At 44.0% G+C, this 25354-nt stretch overlaps 1 protein-coding gene across 1 annotated transcript in view; it reads right to left on the reverse strand.

Annotated features, from left to right (window-relative positions):
* scn5lab (sodium channel, voltage gated, type V-like, alpha b) overlaps nt 1-25354 on the reverse strand; it is a 257645-nt gene that overhangs the window by 138510 nt on the left and 93781 nt on the right. Inside the window, exons 7-9 of the mRNA XM_038305734.1 lie at nt 25143-25234; nt 20374-20616; nt 10175-10238 (exon numbers count right to left, since the gene is read on the reverse strand). Of these exons, the coding sequence (XP_038161662.1) occupies nt 10175-10238; nt 20374-20616; nt 25143-25234 (399 nt within the window). The remainder of the gene's footprint in view (nt 1-10174; nt 10239-20373; nt 20617-25142; nt 25235-25354) is intronic.

A 25354-nucleotide genomic window follows, 5' to 3' on the forward strand; every position in this document is an offset into this window, starting at 1 on the left:
CGCATCAGTGCAGAGAAGATCGGGAAACGTTCCGAGTTCTGCTGCTGAAGGATTTCTGTGACTCTGCAGAAACATCTGATCTCTGCACCAGGTGGTCAGCCAGCAGCTGCCGGTGCCTTGCTCCAGGGAACGTCATCAGAGCAGGATCTGCAGACCTGGAGAATCAGAGGAGGTGGTTCTAAACCGGACCTCAGGAGGAGAATGTAAAAGTTCTGCAGAACCAACATTCAGGGTTTCAGTCCAAGCAGGACGTTAAACATCTGAATCTGAGCAGAGATGAGACCAAATGTCAGAGGAGGACAGCGTCCACGCTGGACGAGATGATCCTCTGAGTTCTGCACGCCTTCATCTGTGACTCTGCAGCGCCTGAAATAGCAGCCGAACCACGGAGGCGGGTCACGGAGCGGGCCGAGCCGGCTGCACAGCGCCTTGATAACAGAGTTCTGTCTGACAGGTTATCATTAGAACATCAGAACCGATGAGCAGGAACGCGCAGAGGAACGCTGCAGGAGTCCAGAGCAGCCTGAGGGAAAGGATCCGCAGGATCGGAGACCGCCGAGGTTCTGACCCACCATGTTCTACGCCTCCATGTTGCTGCTGCTGCTGCCTTCTGACCTGATTGATCTGGATCTGATGCAGCAGATCAAACATGTAGCAGGTATCCTCTGAGGAACGAGAGACGTTCCGGCTGGATCCGGTTCAGACACTCTGGTCCAGTTGTGGCTGGAAAGCTGCTCCTTCCTGTGGACCGATAAGGACGGACTGGGACTCTGAGACGTGTTAACCTGGACCTGCTTCTGCTTTAGAAACCAGATCAGAACTCAGACCTGATCAAACTGGATCAAACCGGCTCCTGCTTCCCTCCCAGGACGTCCATCAACCATCATCCCAATCCCCACCCAGAACGTGATGCTGCCGGGTCTGCAGAAGGTCATCCTGTCGGCTCAGAGGGAGCTTATTCCCTGGAAGGTTCATCTTCAAACTTCCCACTTCTTTGTTTTTTTTCTTCACTCTGTTGTTAGAAGCAGTTAGATCCCACCTGAGATGCAGAAACCCCCCTGAGCGCGGCAGCCTCCCCGTCTCGGCGCCGTGTTGGAGTTAATGTCCTCCGACTGTTCTCCGGCCCACTCCCTCTGCGCTGACCCATCCGTCCCTCAGGGATCAATAGAGTCTGTTTCAGACTTCCAGTGTGGGCCATTCTTCTGACACGGTGCTTCCAGGAGCAGCCGCCGTCTCATCGCATCCCGCTCCGTGTTTCTGTCACCTGGTGAGGAAGACGCCTCTGACTCTACCTGAAGATGATAATAAATATATGCTGCACTGCGGTTATGGTGGAGGAGGAGGAGGATTAATGGTGGAAAGTTTTTTTAGCCCTGGTGGAAAGTTTTTTTAGCCCTGGCTGCTGCAGACGGGCTAACGTTAGCCCTGGCTGCTGCAGACGGGCTAACATTAGCCCTGGCTGCTACAGACGGGCTAACATTAGCCCTGGCTGCTGCAGACGGGCTAACGTTAGCCCTGGCTGCTGCAGACGGGCTAACGTTAGCCCTGGCTGCTGCAGACGGGCTAACATTAGCCCTGGCTGCTGCAGACGGGCTAACGTTAGCCCTGGCTGCTGCAGACGGGCTAACGTTAGCCCTGGCTGCTGCAGACGGGCTAACGTTAGCCCTGGCTGCTGCAGACGGGCTAACGTTAGCCCTGGCTGCTGCAGACGGGCTAACGTTAGCCCTGGCAGCTACAGACGGGCTAACGTTAGCCCTGGCTGCTACAGACGGGCTAACGTTAGCCCTGGCTGCTGCAGACGGGCTAACGTTAGCCCTGGCTGCTGCAGACGGGCTAACGTTAGCCCTGGCTGCTGCAGACGGGCTAACATTAGCCCTGGCTGCTGCAGACGGGCTAACGTTAGCCCTGGCTGCTGCAGACGGGCTAACGTTAGCCCTGGCTGCTGCAGACGGGCTAACGTTAGCCCTGGCTGCTGCAGACGGGCTAACGTTAGCCCTGGCTGCTGCAGACGGGCTAACCTTAGCCCTGGCTGCTGCAGACGGGCTAACGTTAGCCCTGACTGCTGCAGACGGGCTAACGTTAGCCCTGGCTGCTACAGACGGGCTAACGTTAGCCCTGGCTGCTGCAGACGGGCTAACATTAGCCCTGGCTGCTGCAGACGGGCTAACGTTAGCCCTGGCTGCTGCAGACGGGCTAACGTTAGCCCTGGCTGCTGCAGACGGGCTAACGTTAGCCCTGGCTGCTGCAGACGGGCTAACGTTAGCCCTGGCTGCTGCAGACGGGCTAACGTTAGCCCTGGCTGCTGCAGACGGGCTAACGTTAGCCCTGGCTGCTTCAGACGGGCTAACGTTAGCCCTGGCTGCTGCAGACGGGCTAACGTTAGCCCTGGCTGCTGCAGACGGGCTAACGTTAGCCCTGGCTGCTGCAGACGGGCTAACGTTAGCCCTGGCTGCTTCAGGCATGTGCCATTTCTCAACCAACATATGCCGGTTGGGAACCGGCATATGTTGGTTTTCCAAATAGCATATGCAGTTTCTCAATTGGCATATACCAGTTCCTAACGGGCATATGCTGTTTTCCAACTGGCATATGCTACTTCTTGCTCTAGGTGTTGCTGCACCCTGAGCCGCTCCAGCTGAACACACCTAAGCTCAGTCAGACGCGCCACATGCACTCAGACAAAATCAAGAGCCATTTCCAAAAATGTTATCGATACCACGGTTGAGTTATTGATCAGCGTGGCTTTTAACATAATGTTTTATCCATTTAGATCAGAGCCTGGGGAGGTTGGGGGGGGGGGGGGGGGGAGCAGAAGTAGAAACATGTGAAGTATGAATCTGGGCTGCAGGTGCATCAACACGCTGCCTTTAACCAGCTCACACAGACACAGCAAACTCATTTAATGAAACACACACTGAGTTTAGTGCATCAACATGGCAACCAGCGGCCCGCCTAATGGAATGATGAATATCAGCTCTGTGACGCAGCTTATTCCAGGAAAATCAACCCCCTCGGCAGCTATTTCCTCAGACCGGGGTCGGCCATATTTCTTACTAACTGCTCTGGTGACAGCAGAGTGTTTCTGAGAAGAAGCTGGGTCAATGATGATTAAACACGCACCTCCACCTTCTAACCTGGACTTGTGTTTCAGCTCACATTCATTCGCCAATAAAAGTTGCTTCTGTTGATATAGAAAAACACAATGTCGGGATATTTATAGTGCAGAAACAACCATGAGATCAAGCGGCATCTGAACGGCTTGTTAATGATGTGTGGAAGAGCAGCATTCATTAATAATAGGAGGCTGTGGTCAGGAGGAGATGATGGTTGACCTCAGATCCCTCATGTTTACACAGTCAGACGCCGTGGTTCGATACGCGGCGAATAAAAAACAGAGAAGGCTAGAAATGTTTCTCTGGATGGGAGATAATCTGAAAATATTAACGCAAAACTTTCAACACGCTTTGCTGTTGGAAAATGTCTCAAATGTTAATGAAATGAAAAGTTGAAAAACAGGAAATCTTTATCATCAGGGTCTGTTTTCACGCGTCTGACGGTGTTTGGGAAGAGAAATGCAGACAGCGGTGCATCCATCAGGTTAACCTCTGATCGATGAGGGGCATCAATAGACTTTAGGTCATAGAGATTAAACTCAGCAACAGTGGAAACACGCTCTGATGAGTTCAGGTTCCGTAGTAATTCAACATTTTTTTGAATTACGAAGAAGAAGAATGCGGTGCAGAGACAGGAGAAGCAGAAAGGGGGAGACATTTTAAGAAGCAACAGTCCATTTTAATAAAAACTGTTATTTAAACTTTATTTTGTAACCTTGAACGAGATTAGTAACAGCTTTGAAGATTTCATCTAGATTGGAGGTTGAAAGGTCCTCTCTCTGCTGCGGCGTGCAGGCAACCTGCCTTGCATGAATCAGGTCAGCTGACAGAGAGAGAAGGTTTAGGGCGGGGCTTATAGATGCACTCGCTCAGGAGAACAGAGTTTGGTTATTTTCTTCGTTGTCGCCAAAGTCTTCAGTAAAAGGAAGAAGTCACTAGATTTGGAACTAGGTGGAAATGAAAGTGCTGGAGACGTCAGGCAGCACGCTAATGCGGCCGCCCCAGGAAAAGGTTTCTAGAACCTCCTCTGGCCCGGCCACGTCCCGATAGGAGGGGAACTTAGAAGCAGAAGGTAGAACCTCTCTGGCCTTAGGACGGGTTCCCGTCTTGGACCCGTCGACCCCATGAAGGACAGACGGACGGAGGATTTAATGCTTAATGAATGGAACCACTTTCCCCTCCAGTTTCTGACAGTGAAAGCATCTCTCTCTTATTTCGGAGCGAGCAGAAACCCTCCAGCTTTCCAGGTGGGAACATTGAATCTCCTCCATCTTTGGACACTTTTCCAGGAACGGTGGTCTGCATCCAGGCTGAGCTCTGTGAGTGGAGCTGATAGCATCCCTGAGGGAGACGGAGTCATCGGGTTAAAACCAGAGCTGACACCGGGTGAGGAGACGCCGGATACCGACCCCATCCCTCCGGCCGCCTTCAGCTTCTCCTCTCACTTCCTTTCAGCGGCCTTCGAGGTCACAGTCTGCGGCTAACGAGCATCGCAACCAGGCAGGCTGTCGCTCTGCGTTGGTGAACGTCAGCTGAACGTTAGCTGCTCTGCAGAGGTGACAGAAGCTTTTATAGGTCACCTCCGTCCTCCGCTGCAGCAGAGCTTCGGTGCTTGGTTTCCGTCTCATTCGGTAACATCTTACTGTTTAACCAAAGTATCTGAAGATTGTTTTGACTCTGACTGCTTTCCATGATTGTAACTAAGGAGGAACGGACGCTGCTCAGGCAGAACAGGGCTGATTATCGTGCAATATATATATGAGGAACTGTTCTCTCTTTGCAAAGATAAAATAAACCGATCTCCGTTTAACTGGGGTGAATACTTTTTCCCCACTACACTAACGAACAGAATAAAGTGAAATAAAGACGCTCTAATCTGGCTTTATTAGGCGGATCTCTGCCGTTAGCTGAACATTTTTCTTAATGCATGTTTGGAAGGATTTAAAACTTTCAACGCGACCAAAGCTGCTCTCCAAACAGGCGAAATAAATTAGAGAAATAACTTTTTAATCTTTAAGCCTAAATGTTCTAAATTGAATGAAGAGATTTTTAAAGACCAAGAACAAAACGTTCTTTATTTTTCTAAATAAATGGATTCAGTTTAAGAAAGTGTTAAATCTTTGGTAATTTTACTGAAATATTAAACGTTTTCTTCTCTCTTGGTTTGTGCTGTTTGTAATTTGATCGGTTGTTCCTTATATTGTTTTGTCTTCAAATGGTGAGGCGGGCCTTGTTCTATATTTGGTTTGATTTTAGAAAATAATCTGCTGAATAAAAGTCTTTGTTGAGGAAGAAGGACCTCCATGCTGCTTAAAAAGAAAACAACTCTACAGATTACAGCGGCTGAGCTGGTAATCTGACTCCTGGATTGGAGACGTTTGGATTCCTGCCTCTGGTTGCCACGAGCCGGATGACTGAGGATTTCATAACTAAGTTCTAATGTTTACTATAGAGAAGAAGCTGTATTAGGATACCGGATATATTCCAAAAAAGTTAAAATCAATCCTCTGGACTTTGTTTCCCAGTTTGAAGACGTTTCTCTTCCATCCAGGAAGCTTTTTCAATCCAGAATGTAAGAAATAGCGTTAAGTATTTTCAGAAGGTTGTATTCTGAATAAAACCAAACTTTTCCTTTAAATTTAAATGAGATATATTAGCCTTAATACCACATCTTCTTTCCTTTGATGTTCCATTAATGAATTGAATGAACTCATTTTGCTAATAAATGAAACAGTAAATGCTAGAAGTGACGTTTAAACCTGACATCTTCAGGCTTAACTAGAATTAGATTCCCAACAGACAGGAAATCAAAGCCAGATTATGCTTTAATCCAGAGTTTATCCTCGTTAGATGAATACTAGCAATGAATTAGGATTTTCTACAGGACGTTTCCTCGAGTCTCCTTTTCAGGAGAAACTAAACCTGTGGAGGAGTAAACGAGTATCCGGATGGAAAACCAAGCTTATGCTCTGGTAACCTGACAATCCTGCAGTTTGTAGCAGATGAACACCTCAGACCCCCTGCAGCTGCAGGTCTGTGTTCGTTCCAGGGGGCTGTGGGAGTCATGGGGTGTTAACTCAGACCCCGCTAGTAGGAGCACAGCGGCTCGAGCACAGGAAGTAAACAGCCTGGGGATGAACAGCGGCGTCATCGCTGCTGAGTCCTGCATCTCCTTCATCCTCCAGCAGTTTGTCTCGCCTCCGCTGGGTGAGTCTTTGCTGACTAAAGATCTAAACCAGCAGAGGACTCATCCTGACTTCTGATTCACAGATGGTGTCAAACACAGTGATGAAGGTCAGAAGAGCAGGAGCGTTTCTCAGCGTCTTCAGACGGATTCACCACATCAGCTCTATGAACTCTGGCTGCTTCGTATTTCCTGTCAGATCATCTGTGATCTACTGTTAGTTCTGCTGCTATAGGCTTAGACTGCTGGAGGACATAGGGACCCCTTTTTCACCATTCTGCTTCATTCTATCTCTATAGTTCTGCTGCTATAGGCTTAGACTGCTGGAGGACATAGGGACCCCTTTTCCATCATTCTGCTTCATTCTATCTCTATAGTTCTGCTGCTATAGGCTTAGACTGCTGGAGGACATAGGGACCCCTTTTTCACCATTCTGCTTCATTCTATCTCTATAGTTCTGCTGCTATAGGCTTAGACTGCTGGAGGACATAGGGACCCCTTTTCCATCATTCTGCTTCATTCTATCTCTATAGTTCTGCTGCTATAGGCTTAGACTGCTGGAGGACATAGGGACCCCTTTTCCATCATTCTGCTTCATTCTATCTCTATAGTTCTGCTGCTATAGGCTTAGACTGCTGGAGGACATAGGGACCCCTTTTCCATCATTCTGCTTCATTCTATCTCTATAGTTCTGCTGCTATAGGCTTAGACTGCTGGAGGACATAGGGACCCCTTTTCCATCATTCTGCTTCATTCTATCTCTATAGTTCTGCTGCTATAGGCTTAGACTGCTGGAGGACATAGGGACCCCTTTCTCATCATTCTGCTTCATTCTATCTCTATAGTTCTGCTGCTATAGGCTTAGACTGCTGGAGGACATAGGGACCCCTTTTTCACCATTCTGCTTCATTCTATCTCTATAGTTCTGCTGCTATAGGCTTAGACTGCTGGAGGACATAGGGACCCCTTTTTCACCATTCTGCTTCATTCTATCTCTATAGTTCTGCTGCTATAGGCTTAGACTGCTGGAGGACATAGGGACCCCTTTTTCACCATTCTGCTTCATTCTATCTCTATAGTTCTGCTGCTATAGGCTTAGACTGCCGGAGGACATAGAGACCCCTTTCTCATCATTCTGCTTCATTCTATCTCTATAGTTCTGCTGCTATAGGCTTAGACTGCCGGAGGACATAGGGACCCCTTTTCCATCATTCTGCTTCATTCTATCTCTATAGTTCTGCTGCTATAGGCTTAGACTGCTGGAGGACATAGGGACCCCTTTTCCATCATTCTGCTTCATTCTATCTCTATAGTTCTGCTGCTATAGGCTTAGACTGCTGGAGGACATAGGGACCCCTTTTTCATCATTCTGCTTCATTCTATCTCTATAGTTCTGCTGCTATAGGCTTAGACTGCTGGAGGACATAGGGACCCCTTTTCCATCATTCTGCTTCATTCTATCTCTATAGTTCTGCTGCTATAGGCTTAGACTGCTGGAGGACATAGGGACCCCTTTCTCATCATTCTTCTTCATTCTATCTCTATAGTTCTGCTGCTATAGGCTTAGACTGCTGGAGGACATAGGGACCCCTTTTTCACCATTCTGCTTCATTCTATCTCTATAGTTCTGCTGCTATAGGCTTAGACTGCTGGAGGACATAGGGACCCCTTTTTCACCATTCTGCTTCATTCTATCTCTATAGTTCTGCTGCTATAGGCTTAGACTGCTGGAGGACATAGGGACCCCTTTTTCACCATTCTGCTTCATTCTATCTCTATAGTTCTGCTGCTATAGGCTTAGACTGCCGGAGGACATAGAGACCCCTTTCTCATCATTCTGCTTCATTCTATCTCTATAGTTCTGCTGCTATAGGCTTAGACTGCCGGAGGACATAGGGACCCCTTTTCCATCATTCTGCTTCATTCTATCTCTATTCTCCCACTCTGCAGAATCTGTTAGTTCAATCTCTAACGTTCTGCTCTCTCTGCTTTTTCTCATAGTAAATATTTATCAATTCTGAAAGGTTTGTTTTGGGTTTTGAAGGGAGTTTTTCCTCTCCACTGTCGCTACAAGCATGCTTAGTGTGAGGGATTGCTGAAGAGTCAATGAGTCGATGCAATCAGCTGGTTTTCCTTAGATAGAAAACTTTGAATCAATCTGACTGGATGATCTGGTTGGTCTGGATCTATAAAGTGACCTGAGATGACATGATGTGAATTAGAGATATAGAGATAAACTGAATAGAATTAAACTGCATAGAAATAAACTGAATAGAAATAAACTGAATTGCTGCCGTTTAGATTCGTCCTCCTGACATCATTCCTCTCATTCAGCAGAAAAAAGGTCAAAATAAAGTTTATAAGCAGCTTCAGAAAACATGGAGACTTCAGTTTAAAGTTTAATCTGCATCATTGCTGCTTTATTTCTGCGTTTCTCTTCCTCTCGTCTGTTTAGCTCAGATCGTCTCCTCCTCTCCTCCTCTTTCTTCTCCGTCTCTCCCGGTTCTGCTTCACCTCTCCTGAACTGTCTCCTCCGTTTCCTCCCTGCGTGTCGGGTCGCTTCCCGCCTCCGCCGTCTCCTCTGCCCCGTTTTCACGCAGCTTGGGGCCAGCGGTTTCCACGGTAACACAAACACGGTGTAGTCACCTCTCCGTCAGTCAGAGTCTGTCAGTCCCGCCCAGATCGCATCCTGATCCCCAGCATCAGGCCCAACGGGCCCAGCCGCAGGGAACGCGCCGTCCTGGTGGTCTAATTCACCAAACCGCCTCTCAGACATGATTTATTGGAGGAATTATAAAACATTTCCCAGGAAGCTTCATATTAAAGGCTTTTTTCCCTAACAAATGAGGACGACAGCAGCAGAAAGGAAACCCTGGAGGACTGCTGGCATATCCGGCTTTATAGAGGTCAGAGCGGTCCGATTCCAGAAATCCTGATCCTACAAAACATGACTCAGCAGCTTCTTCAGCGCCTCGCTCAGAAATTAAAGTCTGCAAAGTTTAGATGAAACTCAGAAAAAAGAACTCTGGTTAGACGAGAGGAAACAATTCCTCTGAGCGTTCAAGGTTCTGGGTGAGAGAATCTTCTTAGCAACGCTCTGAAACCTCTTAGAATAAAAATAAAAGAATAATTCAGAGACTAAGTGAGTCACGTTAGAGCAGATCTGCTTCAATTCCAAACATCTGATAGAAGACAGAAACGACTGGGAGCAAAACGAACCGCCACAGAAAAAAACCATCTAGAAATAAGTAGAAATGTCTCAAATTAAGTGTATTTACCATTAATTTGAGCCGGTAAATGAGATGTTTACTCTTAAAATAAGATAATTAGATAATATGCTCTTAAAATAAGACAAAGCAATAGTTTTTTTTCTTATTTTAAATGTAAATAGTCTTGTTCTATTAGCAAAATGTCTCTTTTATCTCCTCAATCCAAGAATAAATGCACTTATTTTAAGAAAGTTTACATCTGCAGACGAACCAGGTAAACAGATTCCTCACATGCAAAAATATTTTTTTATCTCAATAAGTCATTATTTTCTTAAAATAAGTGCATTTTATCTTGAATTGAGGAGGTAAGTCAGACATTTTGCTAATAGAACAAGAAAATTTACACTTAAAATGAGAAAAAAACATTTATATCGCCTTATTTCAAGTGAATATTATCTAATTATCTTATTTTAAGAGTAAAAATCCTCATTTCATTGGTAAATCGTCATCATTACCGGTTCAAATTAAGAGTAAATAAACTTAATTTAAGACATTTTTACTGATTTTTAGGTTGGTTTTTGCAGTGCATGTCCTCCAGCACGGCAGCCGGACCGTCCGTCCAACAGAAACGCATCCTGACCCAGATAGCAGCGGCGGTTTGGACTCACCCTGCGTCGCTGCTGTTCCCGCAGATCAAGGCATCCTTGGCTCCTTCCACTTTGTAGAAGTTATCTAGAACAGAAGAACATCGGCGGTTAGACCTTCTGGCTGATCTAAGGCGATCAGACAGTTTTCTTCAAATGAACGAAATAAATAAGACAATTAATCGATTTATTGAGATGATTTACAGTTTAAATAAAGAAAATAACTCTGAAGAAAGAAATCTTCACATAAAAAAAATAACACTCCACTTTATTTCACATATATGCAAATAAACTCTCAATGCGGATTTCAAATGTTTTACGTAAGCTGATTCGGGACCAAGACAGCCCAGTATGTCACACATTAAAACTTTCCTCTTTGATAAAGCTTCTAGTTAGAGTGGCTCAGGTTATCCTGAGCTATCTCTATAGTTCTGCTGCTATAGGCTTAGACTGCTGGAGGACATAGGGACCCCCATTTCATCATTCTGCTTCATTCTATCTCTATAGTTCTGCTGCTATAGGCTTAGACTGCTGGAGGACATAGGGACCCATTTTTTTCCCAAAAAACACTTTGGTTTCTTATTTAAAGTCCATATTATCTACTTACCGTATTCTAGGTTTAAACATACTCATTCTTTTGGAAAATCATCTCATTTTCCTGCTCAAACTCTGGACAGATACAGATCTTCTGGACCTTTTAGATAATTTTATTTTAGTATTTATTTAACAGATGAATGGAGATCACCACAACCACCACATTATGTATCTTGAATTCAACAATGGGCGTGGCCAAATGGCTCAACAGCGCCCGCTAAAGCGAGATGGGGAGAACCGTAAGTCACAGAGATTTGAAATTTGGCAGGTAGGTAGATCTCGAAAAATCCTGAAAAAAAGTCTCTTGGAGGTATGTTCTAGAACCTACGGGAAGTCAGCCATTTTGGGTCAAAGGTGAATTTGTGGCAGTTTTTCCATTTTGCTAAAGTCGAACTTTAACTAACTGCTTCTAGGGTTTATGAGCCATCGGCTTCGAACTTGGTGTGTAAGGAGATAAGGCATGTGAGATCTAGAGTTAGAGTTTTTCTGAGTTTTTGAGCATGCTGAGGGGGTGTGGCCAGGCCTTAAAGATGGCATACTTGGCAAGAATTTCAAAACACAATAACTTCTACATATAAAACTAAAGTAACGCCAAACTTGGTAGTATTGATTCCCTCTGCATTCACAACAATGCCGTACAATCAAATTTTTATATCATTGAAGCCACGCCCCCCTGAGAACAGGAAGTCAGTTTGGTCCTTGGAATGATCCCTACTTGATTTAAGGTGATCATCTTGCTGGTGGAGAATCTCTTCGACTGGATTCACTAAAGTTCACGTATCTTTGAAAAAAACGGACACTTTTCTTCAGCCTGTTAAAGACAGAAACTCCTGAGGACGTACTGTTGGCGTTCCGCCGTCTGTCCTCCAGCTTCCACCTCGTCTGTCTGCGTTACCAGGATCAATAAACTCATCAGGCAGCGCCCCGTCTCTTTCAGACGTGTAAGACACTGTCTGAGTCGACACACAACAAAGCCTAATCCATTACAGCAAACATGCTTTTTCCAACACTTAAATCCGACCAGCGGCCGTTCCTAAGATCATTAAAAGGCTCTAATGGCGTCTGGTTGAATCCTCCGGGTGCCGAGCGGCCCGAGCCCACTCAGGAGCGAAAAGCTTTTATTGGCCGTCTGAAGGAGGAAACAAGCACGGCTTCAGGTCTGCTGCGGTCTGAGGAATCACTTTAACCAGGCTGGTTTTATATTATTAAGGGATTTAACCCGGCGGGTCCGATACAGGGCCCAACTGACACCTGATCATGTTCGTCTGTTTATAGAAATGGTCCAAACGCAGTCACATGGTGTTTCATCCACACGTCTTTCATATGGGGCTTTAACGTTTCATTTTATAACTGTGTAAAATAAATAAAATGAGATTTAAAATTCCACCTGACATCTGTCATTTTTAGCCCCGCCCCCCAATGGCCGCCATCTTTTGAAACTAGAGGCTCAGAACTTTCCAAGGAGGGGTCAGAGGTCATTGTGTGTCCATTTCAGGTGATGTAACCGGCGTGTGTTACATAAGCTGCTCTGTTATTCTTTATTTCTATCCAGTTTGGTGATTTTATTGGTAAATTTCAGTGAACTAACGGCTAAATCTGAGGAGTAAAGGCTTTGCCTCATGTAGAAGGTCTCCAATAATAGAAATCAGCATATTTGTCTAATTAGATTCCCTTTGATGAGTGGAATAAATGCACTTTTTGGACATTTGGCATTGTGAAAAAAAAACAGATTTTCTAGCACACTTCCCACTAAAACCATTGTGGAACAAACATGCTTCAACTTATTTAGTCCAGATTTGCTTGAGTTATATTTAAGATGGGGATCTATAAAGTCTGAGGGTTTTAAATGGACTTTCATGGTGTTCTGCAGTGTTTGATTTGGAAAGGCTAAATATTTTTCTATTTTTGTTTGTTTAATCAACTATAAATCAGACCTGGTGACATTTAAAATAGTGGTTCCGCCTAAAAATATTCCTCAATGCCTTTCTGTTATACAAATACAAACTATTGTATTTCTAATTTATAGTTTGGGAGCTGAACTTCCTTTAATTAATGTATTAATGTAATTTCAGGCATATTTGCTCCTTAGACCGTCAGAGCTTAAGGGGTTAAATTCCAATATAAAGACAAAGAAAAACCAACAGGAGTCAATGCTTCTTTAGAACAGATAATGAAGCAGCTGACACCAAAGAAGATAAAAAGCTGGTTTCATCAGACCAAAGGATGTGATTGTTCTTATTCGGTTCCTCTGAAGTCGTATTTATGTGTCTGGGCTGCCAGACTGAATGGCTCTCCGTGTTCAGGCCTCTCCTCCGACATTAATCCGTTCTGTCGTGCATCCAGCTCCTCTTTTCCTGACTTCCATTCCATCTGACAGAACAGCCACAACAGAATTTAAAAGCCCCCAAAAGTCCAGCAGCTCCCAGAATAAAGCAGAGAGACAGAAAGAGGAGCTGCGGGATGTTTGAGGTGAAAAGTGTCCGTTAGAGCCGCTGTTCTATCAGACCAGCAGACCCCATCAGACCAGCATACCCCATCAGACCAGCATACCTCGTCAGACCAGCATACCCCATCAGACCAGCACACCCCATCAGACCAGTATACCCCATCAGACCAACATACCCCGTCAGACCAGCATACCCCATCAGACCAGCACACCCCATCAGACCAGCATACCCCATCAGACCAACATACCCCGTCAGACCAGCATACCCCGTCAGACCAGCATACCCCATCAGACCAACATACCCCGTCAGACCAGCATACCCCGTCAGACCAGCATACCCCATCAGACCAGCACACCCCATCAGACCAGCACACCCCATCAGACCAGCACACCCCATCAGACCAGCATACACCATCAGACCAGCACACACCATCAGACCAGCACACACCATCAGACCAGCACACCCCATCAGACCAGCACACCCCATCAGACCAGCACACCCCATCAGACCAGCATACACCATCAGACCAGCACACACCATCAGACCAGCACACACCATCAGACCAGCACACCCCATCAGACCAGCACACACCATCAGACCAGCACACACCATCAGACCAGCACACACCATCAGACCAGCACACCCCATCAGACCAGCACACCCCATCAGACCAGCACACCCCATCAGACCAGCACACCCCATCAGACCAGCATACCCCATCAGACCAGTATACCCTGTCAGACCAGCATACCCCATCAGACCAGCACAGCCCATCAGACCAGCATACACCATCAGACCAGCACACCCCATCAGACCAGCATACCCCATCAGACCAGCATACCCCATCAGACCAGTATACCCTGTCACACCAGCATACCCCATCAGACCAGCACACCCCATCAGACCAGCAGACCCCATCAGACCAGCATACCCCATCAGACCAGTATACCCTGTCAGACCAGCATACACCATCAGACCAGCATACCCCGTCAGACCAGCAGACCCCATCAGACCAGCATACCCCATCAGACCAGCACACCCCATCAGACCAGCACACCCCATCAGACCAGTATACCCTGTCAGACCAGCATACACCATCAGACCAGCATACCCCATCAGACCAGTATACCCTGTCAGACCAGCATACCCCATCAGACCAGCACACCCCATCAGACCAGCATACCCCATCAGACCAGCATACACCATCAGACCAGCATACCCCATCAGACCAGCATACCCCGTCAGACCAGCATACCCCATCAGACCAGCATACCCCATCAGACCAGCATACCCCATCAGACCAGCATACCCTGTCAGACCAGCATACTCCATCACACTAGCGTACCCTGTCAGACCAGCATACCCCGTCAGACCAGCATACCCCGTCAGACCAGCATACCCCATCAGACCAGCATACTCCATCACACTAGCGTACCCTGTCAGACCAGCATACACCATCAGACCAGCAGACCCTGTCAGACCAGCATACCTCGTCAGACCAGCACACCCCGTCAGACCAGCATACCCTGTCAGACCAGCACACCCCATCAGACCAGCAGACCCCATCAGACCAGCATACCCCGTCAGACCAGCATACCCCATCAGACCAGCACACCCCATCAGACCAGCACACCCCGTCAGACCAGCATACCCCGTCAGACCAGCATACCCCGTCAGACCAGCATACCCCGTCAGACCAGCATACCCCGTCAGACCAGCATACCCCATCAGACCAGCATACCCCGTCAGACCAGCATACCCCATCAGACCAGCACACCCCATCAGACCAGCATACCCCATCAGACCAGCATACCCCGTCAGACCAGCATACCCTGTCAGACCAGCACACCCCATCAGACCAGCATACCCCGTCAGACCAGCATACCCCATCAGACCAGCATACCCTGTCAGACCAGCATACCCCGTCAGACCAGCATACCCCATCAGACCAGCACACCCCATCAGACCAGCATACCCCGTCAGACCAGCATACCCCGTCAGACCAGCACACCCATAGTCAATACCCAGTTATCTCTTTAATTTATCCCTTTAGTTTATCCTTTTAGTTAATCTCTTTAGTTTATCCCTTTAGTTTATCTCTTTTGTTTATCTCTTTAGTTTATCCCTTTATTTTATCTCTTTAGTTTATCTATTTAGTTTATCCCTTTAGTTTATCTCTTTAGTTTATCCCTTTAGTTTATCCATTTAGTTTATCCCTTTAGTTTATCTCTTAGTTTATCCCTTTAGTTTATCTCTTTAGTTTATCCTTTTATTTTATCTCTTTAGTTTATCTCTTTAGTTTATCTCTTTAGTTTATCTCTTTAGTTTTTCCTTTTATTTTATCTCTTTAGTTTATCCCTTTAGTTTATCTATTTAGTTTATCGCTTTAGTTTATCTCTTTAGTTTATCCCTTCAGTTTATCTCTTTAGTTTATCCCTTCAGTTTATCTCTTTAGTTTATCCCTTTATTTTATCTCTTTAGTTTATCCCTTTAGTTTATCTATTTAGTTTATCTATTTAGTTTATCTCTTTAGTTTTTCCCTTTAGTTTATCCCTTTAGTTTATCTCTTTAGTTTATTCCTTTAGTTTATCTCTTTAGTTTATTCCTTTAGTTTATCTCTTTAGTTTATCCCTTTATTTTATCTCTTTAGTTTATCTCTTTAGTTTATCCCTTTAGTTTATCTCCTTAGTTTATCCCTTTAGTTTATCTCTTTAGTTTATCCCTTTAGTTTATCTCTTAGTTTATCCCTTTAGTTTATCCCTTTATTTATCTCTTTAGTTTATCTATTTAGTTTATCTCTTTAGTTTATCCCTTTAGTTTATCTCTTTAGTTTATCCCTTTAGTTTATCCCTTTAGTTTTATCTCTTTAGTTTATCCTTTTAGTTAATCTCTTTAGTTTATCCCTTTATCTTATCTCTTTAGTTTATCCCTTTAGTTTATCTCTTTAGTTTATCCTTTTAGTTAATCTCTTTAGTTTATCCCTTTATTTTATCCCTTTAGTTTATCTCTTTAGTTTATCCCTTTAGTTTATCTCTTTAGTTTATCCCTTTAGTTTATCCATTTAGTTTATCTCTCTAGTTTATCCCTTTAGTTTATCTCTTAGTTTATCTCTTAGTTTATCCCTTTAGTTTATCTCTTTAGTTTATCCTTTTATTTTATCTCTTTAGTTTATCTCTTTAGTTTATCCTTTTATTTTATCTCTTTAGTTTATCCCTTTAGTTTATCTATTTAGTTTATCGCTTTAGTTTATCTCTTTAGTTTATCCCTTTAGTTTATCTCTTTAGTTTATCTATTTAGTTTATCTATTTAGTTTATCTCTTTAGTTTATCCCTTTAGTTTATCCCTTTAGTTTATCTCTTTAGTTTATTCCTTTAGTTTATCTCTTTAGTTTATCTCTTTAGTTTATCCCTTTAGTTTATCTCTTTAGTTTATCCTTTTATTTTATCTCTTTAGTTTATCCCTTTAGTTTATCTATTTAGTTTATCGCTTTAGTTTATCTCTTTAGTTTATCCCTTTAGTTTATCTCTTTAGTTTATCCCTTTAGTTTATCCCTTTAGTTTATCTCTTTAGTTTATCCCTTTATTTATCTCTTTAGTTTATCTATTTAGTTTATCTCTTTAGTTTATCCCTTTAGTTTATCCCTTTAGTTTATCTCTTTAGTTTATTCCTTTAGTTTATCTCTTTAGTTTATCCTTTTATTTTATCTCTTTAGTTTATCTATTTAGTTTATCCCTTTAGTTTATCCCTTTAGTTTATCTCTTTAGTTTATCCCTTTAGTTTATCGCTTTAGTTTATCGCTTTAGTTTATCCCTTTAGTTTATCTCTTTAGTTTATCCCTTTAGTTTATGTCTTTAGTTTATCCCTTTAGTTTATCCCTTTAGTTTATCCCTTTAGTTTATCTCTTTAGTTTATCCCTTTAGTTTATCTCTTTAGTTTATCCTTTTAGTTTATCTCTTTAGTTTATCTCTTTAGTTTGTCCCTTTATTTTATCTCTTTAGTTTATCCCTTTAGTTTATCTCTTTAGTTTATCCTTTAAGTTTATCTCTTTAGTTTATCTCTTTAGTTTATCTCTTTAGTTTATCCCTTTATTTTATCTATTTAGTTTATCCTTTTAGTTTATCTCTTTAGTTTATCCCTTTAGTTTATCTCTTTAGTTTATCCTTTAAGTTTATCTCTTTAGTTTATCTCTTTAGTTTATCCCTTTAGTTTATCTCTTTAGTTTATCCTTTTATTTTATCTCTTTAGTTTATCCCTTTAGTTTATCTCTTCAGTTTGTCCCTTTATTTTATCTCTTTAGTTTATCCTTTTAGTTTATCTCTTTAGTTTATCTTTTTAGTTTATCTCTTTAGTTTATCCTTTTAGTTTATCTCTTTAGTTTATCTCTTTAGTTTGTCCTTTTATTTTATCTCTTTAGTTTATCCTTTTAGTTTATCTCTTTAGTTTATCCCTTTAGTTTATCCCTTTAGTGCAAAGAGCAGTGTTGCCAACTTAGCGCTTTAGTCGCTATATTTAGACACTTTTCAGACCCCTCTAGCACTTTGATTTCTAAAAAGCTCCTAGCGCCAAATCTAGAGACTTTTTTCTGCTACTGGAGACTTTGGAGACAACATCTAAAAGCACAGAGAGGAAGACAAGAAGAAAAGGGAAAAGAAGAACCTAGAACAGATAATGGATGTCTATTCTATTAACATTTCTCTATCTGTAGAATGGGGCTGTTTTATTTCTTCTCATTTCAGAGGGCCCCCTGCCTGTCTTTGCCTAGGGCCCCAGATTCTCTAAATCCGCCCCTGGTATTGACTACAGTCTGATATAACAGCGGGTTTCATACAGGCAGGTCAGAACCATGCAAGAAACAGAGTCTGCTGCTATTTTCTGTTTTTGTCTAAAAATGTTTGCTTTACAACATTTCCACTCAGTTTTTTTTTTTCTGGGGGGGGGGGGGTATTAGGCACCTTCCTAAATAATAAATAATAAAGGACCAACGACATCCTCATTTGCCAAATGAAGGCAGATTAGAAGTTGCGTTAAATCCATGAATGTGTATCTCAGTGTTTCTGCATTGAAGCCTCCTTGATCTATGGAGTGAATTATCCTCCATTATTGTGCTGATTAAAGAACCTGCCTAGAAATGGAAACTTTAAAAAATGTTTGGATCATAAAAAGGTCACTTTACTGCTGTTACCGTTTGTTTTCAACTTTCCTTTTAAAATCACCTTTTTCCAATTTTACTCTTTCTAATGTAATTTTTTAATAATTGTTCAAATAATTTATATGTTTGGATTTTTGCTTTTTAAATTTGTTTTTCAGATGGAGTTTTATGAAATGCCTTTTTTTTTAAAGTGTGTTTTCATAGAATATATTCCCTTCCAATATAAAAGCTCACTTACAGGTGAAAAAAAACAAAAACAAAAGCAAATTTACGTTCAAATTTTTTCCACTTGTCATTTTTGGCTTAGTTGGGCTGCTGGATAAAACCTGGAACTAAACGCTATTTCTGACATTTTGAATGGAAAAAGTTTCCTGGATGGAAGAGAAACGTCTTAAAACTTGGAAACAAAGTCCTTTGGATTGATTTTAACTTTTTCTGGAAACCCAGAGAAAATCAAAGAAGCTGCTGGATTCAGTTTCAAAGGTAGAAACAGAAACGACTGGGATGAAGAATGGCTCATCTAACGAGCTTCGGTACGTTTCGTCTCAGCCTTCTTCCTCTCTCAGGTTTATTCCCAGAGGAGCTCCTCCTCCTGATGGCATTAGCTGATGTTCAACATGCAGGTAAATGCGCATTAGCTCGTGCTCTGACATTTAATAAAAAGCCTGGTCTTCCTTCCAAAGAGACCACCGTCTGGGAGGATTTTAGCAGAGCTGCAGAAATGTAGAAAATTGTCTCTACGGGACACCTGAAGGAGACGGCCTAATTTCATTTCTCTTTAAAAACTCAAGAGCAGCGAATTACCCTGTCAGGGATGAATGAGCCTCTGCTGCAGCGTTTTCATCAGCGCAAGATAAATTTACAGGAGGGAAAAAATCTGCAGCTTTGACAGACACAGCAGGAAGAGTTATGGAGCGGAGTCGTTATCCAGAGGCACGTCGCTCTGCTCAGCCGCAGCAGAGAGGTATCAGTCAACCAATAATCAGTTGACCAGGAGTCTTCATCAATCAGAGGGAGGCTGCCAGACCCCCACCTGAGGGCACCTGAGGGCCGGTTAATCGGGTTCTGCTCTCCTGCTTGGATGGACCAACCTGCAGCCTTCTGCCCAAACAGAACAGCAACCTCTGCCTTCCTTCAACAAGCGACGCCTGATGGGAAGAGAACGTGTTGCATCGCCTTCAGGTCAGCCCCCGGGGGGGCCCCCGCCTCTCCGGTTTCACAGCAGCTTTTAGGGGTCGATACGGCAGCCCGCAGGGAACGTTTATAAGTAGTGATGCATGCTGAAGCAAACAGGGGACGAAGGTTCACAGGGAAGATTAGTGAAGCATGTCCTGATTTTCACCTTTACTGGAAACTTTATCAGAAGAAGAGGAATATTCAGCCTCAAAGTTTGAATCCTGGAGACGTTTTTATTTCTGTGGGCATCAGCTGATCATCTATAGAGTCAAAAACGAAATGCTAACTTGGAGCAAACAACAGCAGCAATGAAAGGAACCAGCTACGATCTAAGAAAAGCAAACGACCAATGACCAGAGAGCTGGGTTAGAGGTCAAAGGTCAGAACAAGAAACACGGCAGGTGACAGGTGAGGACATGTCCCCACCAATAACGTCCATTATTTCCCCCTTTCTGCTAATTTCCTTTAGCTAAAGCTAACAGAGGTCGGGTGCAGCTAACTGTGTTCAGAGCCTTTTTCGGTCCGTGTTTTCGGTCCCGCCTCTCGATGTGACATCATCAGATCTGTAGCTCAGAGACATCTGATTGGTGGTCGCATTTCACTGCATATAAAGTCGCTACAGCAGCACTCAGTGAATATTAACCAGCAGCTGCTTCTATGTTTAAGGAAAAGTTGGAGATGCCACCGAAAAACCATCTGTTCATTTCATATATATAGACATATATAGACAGGTGGTCAGATGTTTTAATCTCCATGACTGAGATCCTTCAGCCAGAGATTTCAGTTTAAATCCTCAGATTTATAAAACTAAAACACTAAAGCAGGCGTGCAGCGAGAAGGAAAAGCGTCAGGCTCACCTTCGTCCTCGATGAAGTCCTTTAAGGAGGCCCAGGTCTTGTTATTGCAGAAGAAGGAGGTGTTGGCCGGCAGGCTGCCGTTGAAGCAGTGCTCTGTGCTGCGGACGCATTTCTGACGCAGGTTCCCCATGAACAGCTGCAGGCCGATGAGGGCGAAGACGCTCAGGCAGAAGACCGTGAGGATCATCACGTCGGCCAGCTTCTTCACCGACTGGATCAGAGCCCCGACGATGGTCTTCAGGCCTGAGGGACCGCCGCAGGGGTCATGAAGACTTTATGAGCATCTTTAATTCATGAAGTCAAACAACTCACTGGACAACACACGGAACTAAGCAGGTGAAGATGGCCGCCCTCTGAGAAGGTTTTCACTGCATAAAATTTGATCTAAAAGGGACAAATTTGATCCAGAGTGGGTTTTATTTTTAGACTCAGGCTATTTGCAACATGTACATTTTGTTGTGAATGGGAGGCAGATCTTTTAGTTATCAGGCTCCTCTCCTGTGGAACCAACTACCAGTTTTAGTCCGTGAGGCAGACACCCTGTCTACTTTTAAGGCTAGGCTTAAAACTTTCCTTTTTGATAAAGCTTCTAGTTAGAGTGGCTCAGGTTATCCTGAGCTATCTCTATAGTTATGCTGCTATAGGCTTAGACTGCTGGAGGACATAGGGACCCCTTTTTCATCATTCTGCTTCATTCTATCTCTGCTGGTTCTGCTGGAGGTTTCTTCCTGTTCAAAGGGAGTTTTTCCTCTCCACTGTCGCTACAAGCATGCTTAGTGTGAGGGATTGCTGAAGAGTCAATGAGTCGATGCAATCAGCTGGTTTTCCTGAGATAGAAAACTTTGAATCAATCTGACTGGATGATCTGGTGAACTGGAAAGTGACCTGAGATGACATGATGTGAATTGGAGCTATAGAAATACACTGAATAGAAAAGAGTTAAGTGTGTCTCAGATGATGTGTGTTGTAGATTGGTCCTTTATAAATCAATTGAATTGTAAATGCTCTTTAGCACAGTGTTTCGCTGCAGTAAAACCAGAGGGCGGCCATCTTTGTGCACCTTAGGAAATACATTAAATAATCATGCATTTCTAAGAAGGATTTCCTGCTACTGAAAGTCATCAACGTCACCCTCTAGCAAACAAAGTTACATTCAGATACAAAGACCCGGTAAACACATCAGGACCAAACACTGAGAACAGAACACAGAGGGTCCGGACAAGCCGACGACCGTCCAAATGTTACCGGATCAGAGAAACTCTCCAGTTTTTCAGTAGATTCATTAGAAACGGACCTGATCCTGTTTCTCAATGTCTGCTGGCCAATGAGTGGCTGAAGATCCACAGTTAGAGTTCACTTCAAAGCAGGTGTTTCAACAACGCAACGGTCACAGTGTGGCCGCGCGCCGTCAACACCAAATACTAACATGCAGAGAGTGGACACACAGAGGCTGAACGTCTGAAGGATCTAGATCTTTGTGACACCGAGAACGGAGTCTTAAATTGACCTGCTAGACTCTTCTGACAGAGTTGATGTTTCCATGGTTGTTCTCTTGCGCCCTGCAATGATTTCTTTGCCTCACAGTGAGGAGGGATGTTAGAGTTCCCTTCCCGCTCAGGCGGAATCATCAGAACTCTAAGTAGAGAGACTTGTCTGATTCAGGCTAGCCACCAATGTAGAGCTTGTTAAAGAATGGCAGCAGGACACCATCTGGTCTATGTAATGCCAGGCAAAATGCTGTACGGTACATTTAATCGTTGCACTCAGCTAAAGGCCAAACTGTAAGACGAAGCGGAAGGGTTTAAAAGTTCCGGCCCGACGCTGATGCGATCTAACAGCTCACACTGTTCGTCCAGAAACCACACATTGGACTCAGCGACGAGAGGTCGCGCTGTTCGGACTTTTCAATCTGGAATAAGAAGAACTCCTTTGTTAGCACGTGCGTAGTGCACGACGTTCCCGTAAATTAGCTCATACCTCTGCATCCGTCATGATCTTGGCGTTGATGACTGGCTTAATTACTAATTTCATTCACCTGTCCAACTCTGCCTGGTTCCTCATCACTGCTCATCTGATCCACCTGCTCCTGCTTCTATTTAAGGCGCTTGCACCCAGTCATCAGGGCCAGATTATACTTGTTTTCACTAGTCAGTGGTTTTAGCATTACCTTAGTGTTTCTGATTACCTGATCCTGTTCTTCCTCTAAACCACTGAACCCGCCTGTTCCTGTTCTGATCCGTTTGTCTGACCTGGCTTCGGACTCCTGCATGTTTTCCGGGGCGGCAGTATCTGAACCACGCTGGGACAAATCTTGCTCTTTGGGCGTTCAAGTGAACTTGTAATCCAGATTAATAACTCATGGTCATAATCTTCCTCAGTTAGATTTATGTGGTCACTAACCTGTGTTTTCTAACTCTAGAGTTTCCTGCACTGAGACCTCCTGTTTGATTTTCTCCCAACTTTATGATTCCTGGTGGGGAGGTGGTTGGGAGTGGCCCCTCGCTACCCTCAGGAGTGGCCCCTCGCTACCCTCTGTATACTACACAAAGTAGGATGCACTTTGAGGCTGAAACTCTGTGCAACTGGAGCATCTGAACTATAAGGGTAAATACCCCGTACAGTGAATGCCTGGCTTAAGAGAAAAGAGTTATGGTGAAGCACGTTTTTTTTATCCAGAACAGAGGGGTCAGTAAAAATTTGGAATCATTTGGTGCCATTAATCAACCAGGAATACCTTCATCACCGATCCAGGAACAGCTGATGACTTTTAATTTATGCTTGACACGTCAACAAGGTCCGCCATGGGGCCAAGTTACAACCTTTTAGCATTAGCGCTAAAGCGTGGCTTCACCACAGCCTGAACCTTTCACACCGTTCTCCTAAACGAATTTGCAGCTATACAAACAGTTCCGTCAGATAAACATGGCGGACAAGCATAGATGCCTAGCTTTGCAAAAGCTAAACATCCATTGACATCTTATGATGTGTCAAATATTTATTTAGTGAGAGATTTGTAAATCCACAACCTCCCGAAATTGCATCTTGCCAGCAGCCAGCAGATTAGCATTAGCCTGGTATAGAGATATTTTTGGAACCAATGAAATGCAGGGACTTCAACGCGAACCGGCAGGCTGATGCTAAACAAACATGGATGTACCAGTAGACTATTCCGTCTGATTTAGCTGGAATACCCACTATTTCTTTTTGGAAATTTGAGTAATTTGTGCTTTTGTGGCTGGAAAAGATGTTTGCGCGTTTCTGCCAACCGGATACGGTTAGACTTTGATTTATCAGTTAACTTCGCTATTTGTGAAAAAAAATCAAGAATGTGATACTTGGCAGCTGCTACGACTGCTGGGATTGGCTAAAAGCTCAAAATGGGGGAGGGTACCACTTGTTCAAGGCACATCAGTTCAAAGAATTGTACTGAATGTCCCTTGTAGGTACCAGATCTGCTCGAGCATCTGTAGCGTTAGCGTGTCTAAAGATCGATGGAGTTTTACCTGATCGACATCAAAACTGAAAAAAAAAATTTTTCTGGTGAACAAAGTAACTGTTAGACCATGATATAAAGAGCTGGGTAGCGCTATGGCTAGCTGTGCTAAGTAGCTAACAGGTTAGCATCTTCTAGCTCGGTCAGTTAGCCATTTTAAGCTACAATACTTCGAACTTTGCGTCAACAACAACCGTTCGTTTTCTACAAGTAGAACAACTGTTTTGTCTAAAAACATAAAATAATAGCAAATATAGGGAATATGTTGAGACTCCAAAAGAGATTTGATCCTTAACAGTTTGTCCGAGTGGAGTTGCCGTATGATGATGTCATAAGAAGGGGCCCCGAGCAGATCTGGTACCTACACCAAGCAGAAGTAGAGTGATGTAGTGTGATGTAGTTAGCTTGCGCCCGGTTGCCCATACCGCCACCTACAGTTGACTAGAGTATCAGGTAAAGCAGGGAAAAGCCGCACAGAATATAAAATGTTGAAAATGCAATGTCAGCAATTGTAATCCTGAGGTTCTGAGTTACCCATAATCCCTGATTGCTTCCCGAGCTCCGAACAATGGCTGCCCAATGCTCCCCAGAGGGATGGGTTAAATGCAGAGGTAGCGGCTGGCTAGCTCAAGTGCTAAGTCACCTTTCCTGCAAACAGGCAAGACCCTTCACGCTAATGCCTGCTTTGGGGAATGGTGGCCTAGTGGTTAGGGCATAGAGCTTGGTCTCTGAGCAAGACCCTTAACCAGGCGCCACACAATGGCAGCCCACTGCTCCCCAACGAAATGAGTTAAATCAAGAGAGTTAATTTCATTGCTTTGCACTTGTGACAGAGGAATGATAATAAAACACTGGAAAATAAAAAATTCTGAGCAGAGAGTAGACGTGTTAAGCATAAATTGGCCTCAGTGGCTCAGAAACATTAAAGATCGGGAATATTAACGTTTAAACCAAAGAAATATCAGATTCCCTGTGATCAATTAAATCTTCAGCTTATTTGTTTAGAACTGATCTTGGATAAAGATTCTTCCTCTTGTTCCTTCGGCTCGCTAACTGATAGCCATTAGCATTAAAGCGTGTCTGCGTGGCCTCTGCTGTCCACTCACAACCGAAGCCAACAGGGCTGTGGTGCAGTCTCTGCATACTTCCTCTGACATCATTCAGAAATGATCAGGTTCAGTAGGAAGTATACAGCGTGAGATATGAAACAGCCACATGTTTCTCGCTCGGGTCACGGGAGGGCGGTGCTTCCTCTTTCCTCCGTCGGGTTTCTCACCTGGGATGACAGAGATGGTTTTGAGCGCTCGCAGCACCCTGAACGTCCTTAAGGCTGAGACATTACCCAGGTCCACAAACTCAGTCACATATCTGCAACAAGGCGGGAGACAGAAGCACAAAAACAGACACACACAGAAGGATGTGACCACAAGGAGCCGAGACAGAAGGACAGTAAGAGAGATGGACATCCAGGTAGTGACAGGAAGAGCT

This window comes from Cyprinodon tularosa, unplaced genomic scaffold (assembly GCF_016077235.1).
Source record: "Cyprinodon tularosa strain WSP-4 unplaced genomic scaffold, ASM1607723v1 ctg562, whole genome shotgun sequence".
Classification (NCBI taxonomy): domain Eukaryota; kingdom Metazoa; phylum Chordata; class Actinopteri; order Cyprinodontiformes; family Cyprinodontidae; genus Cyprinodon; species Cyprinodon tularosa.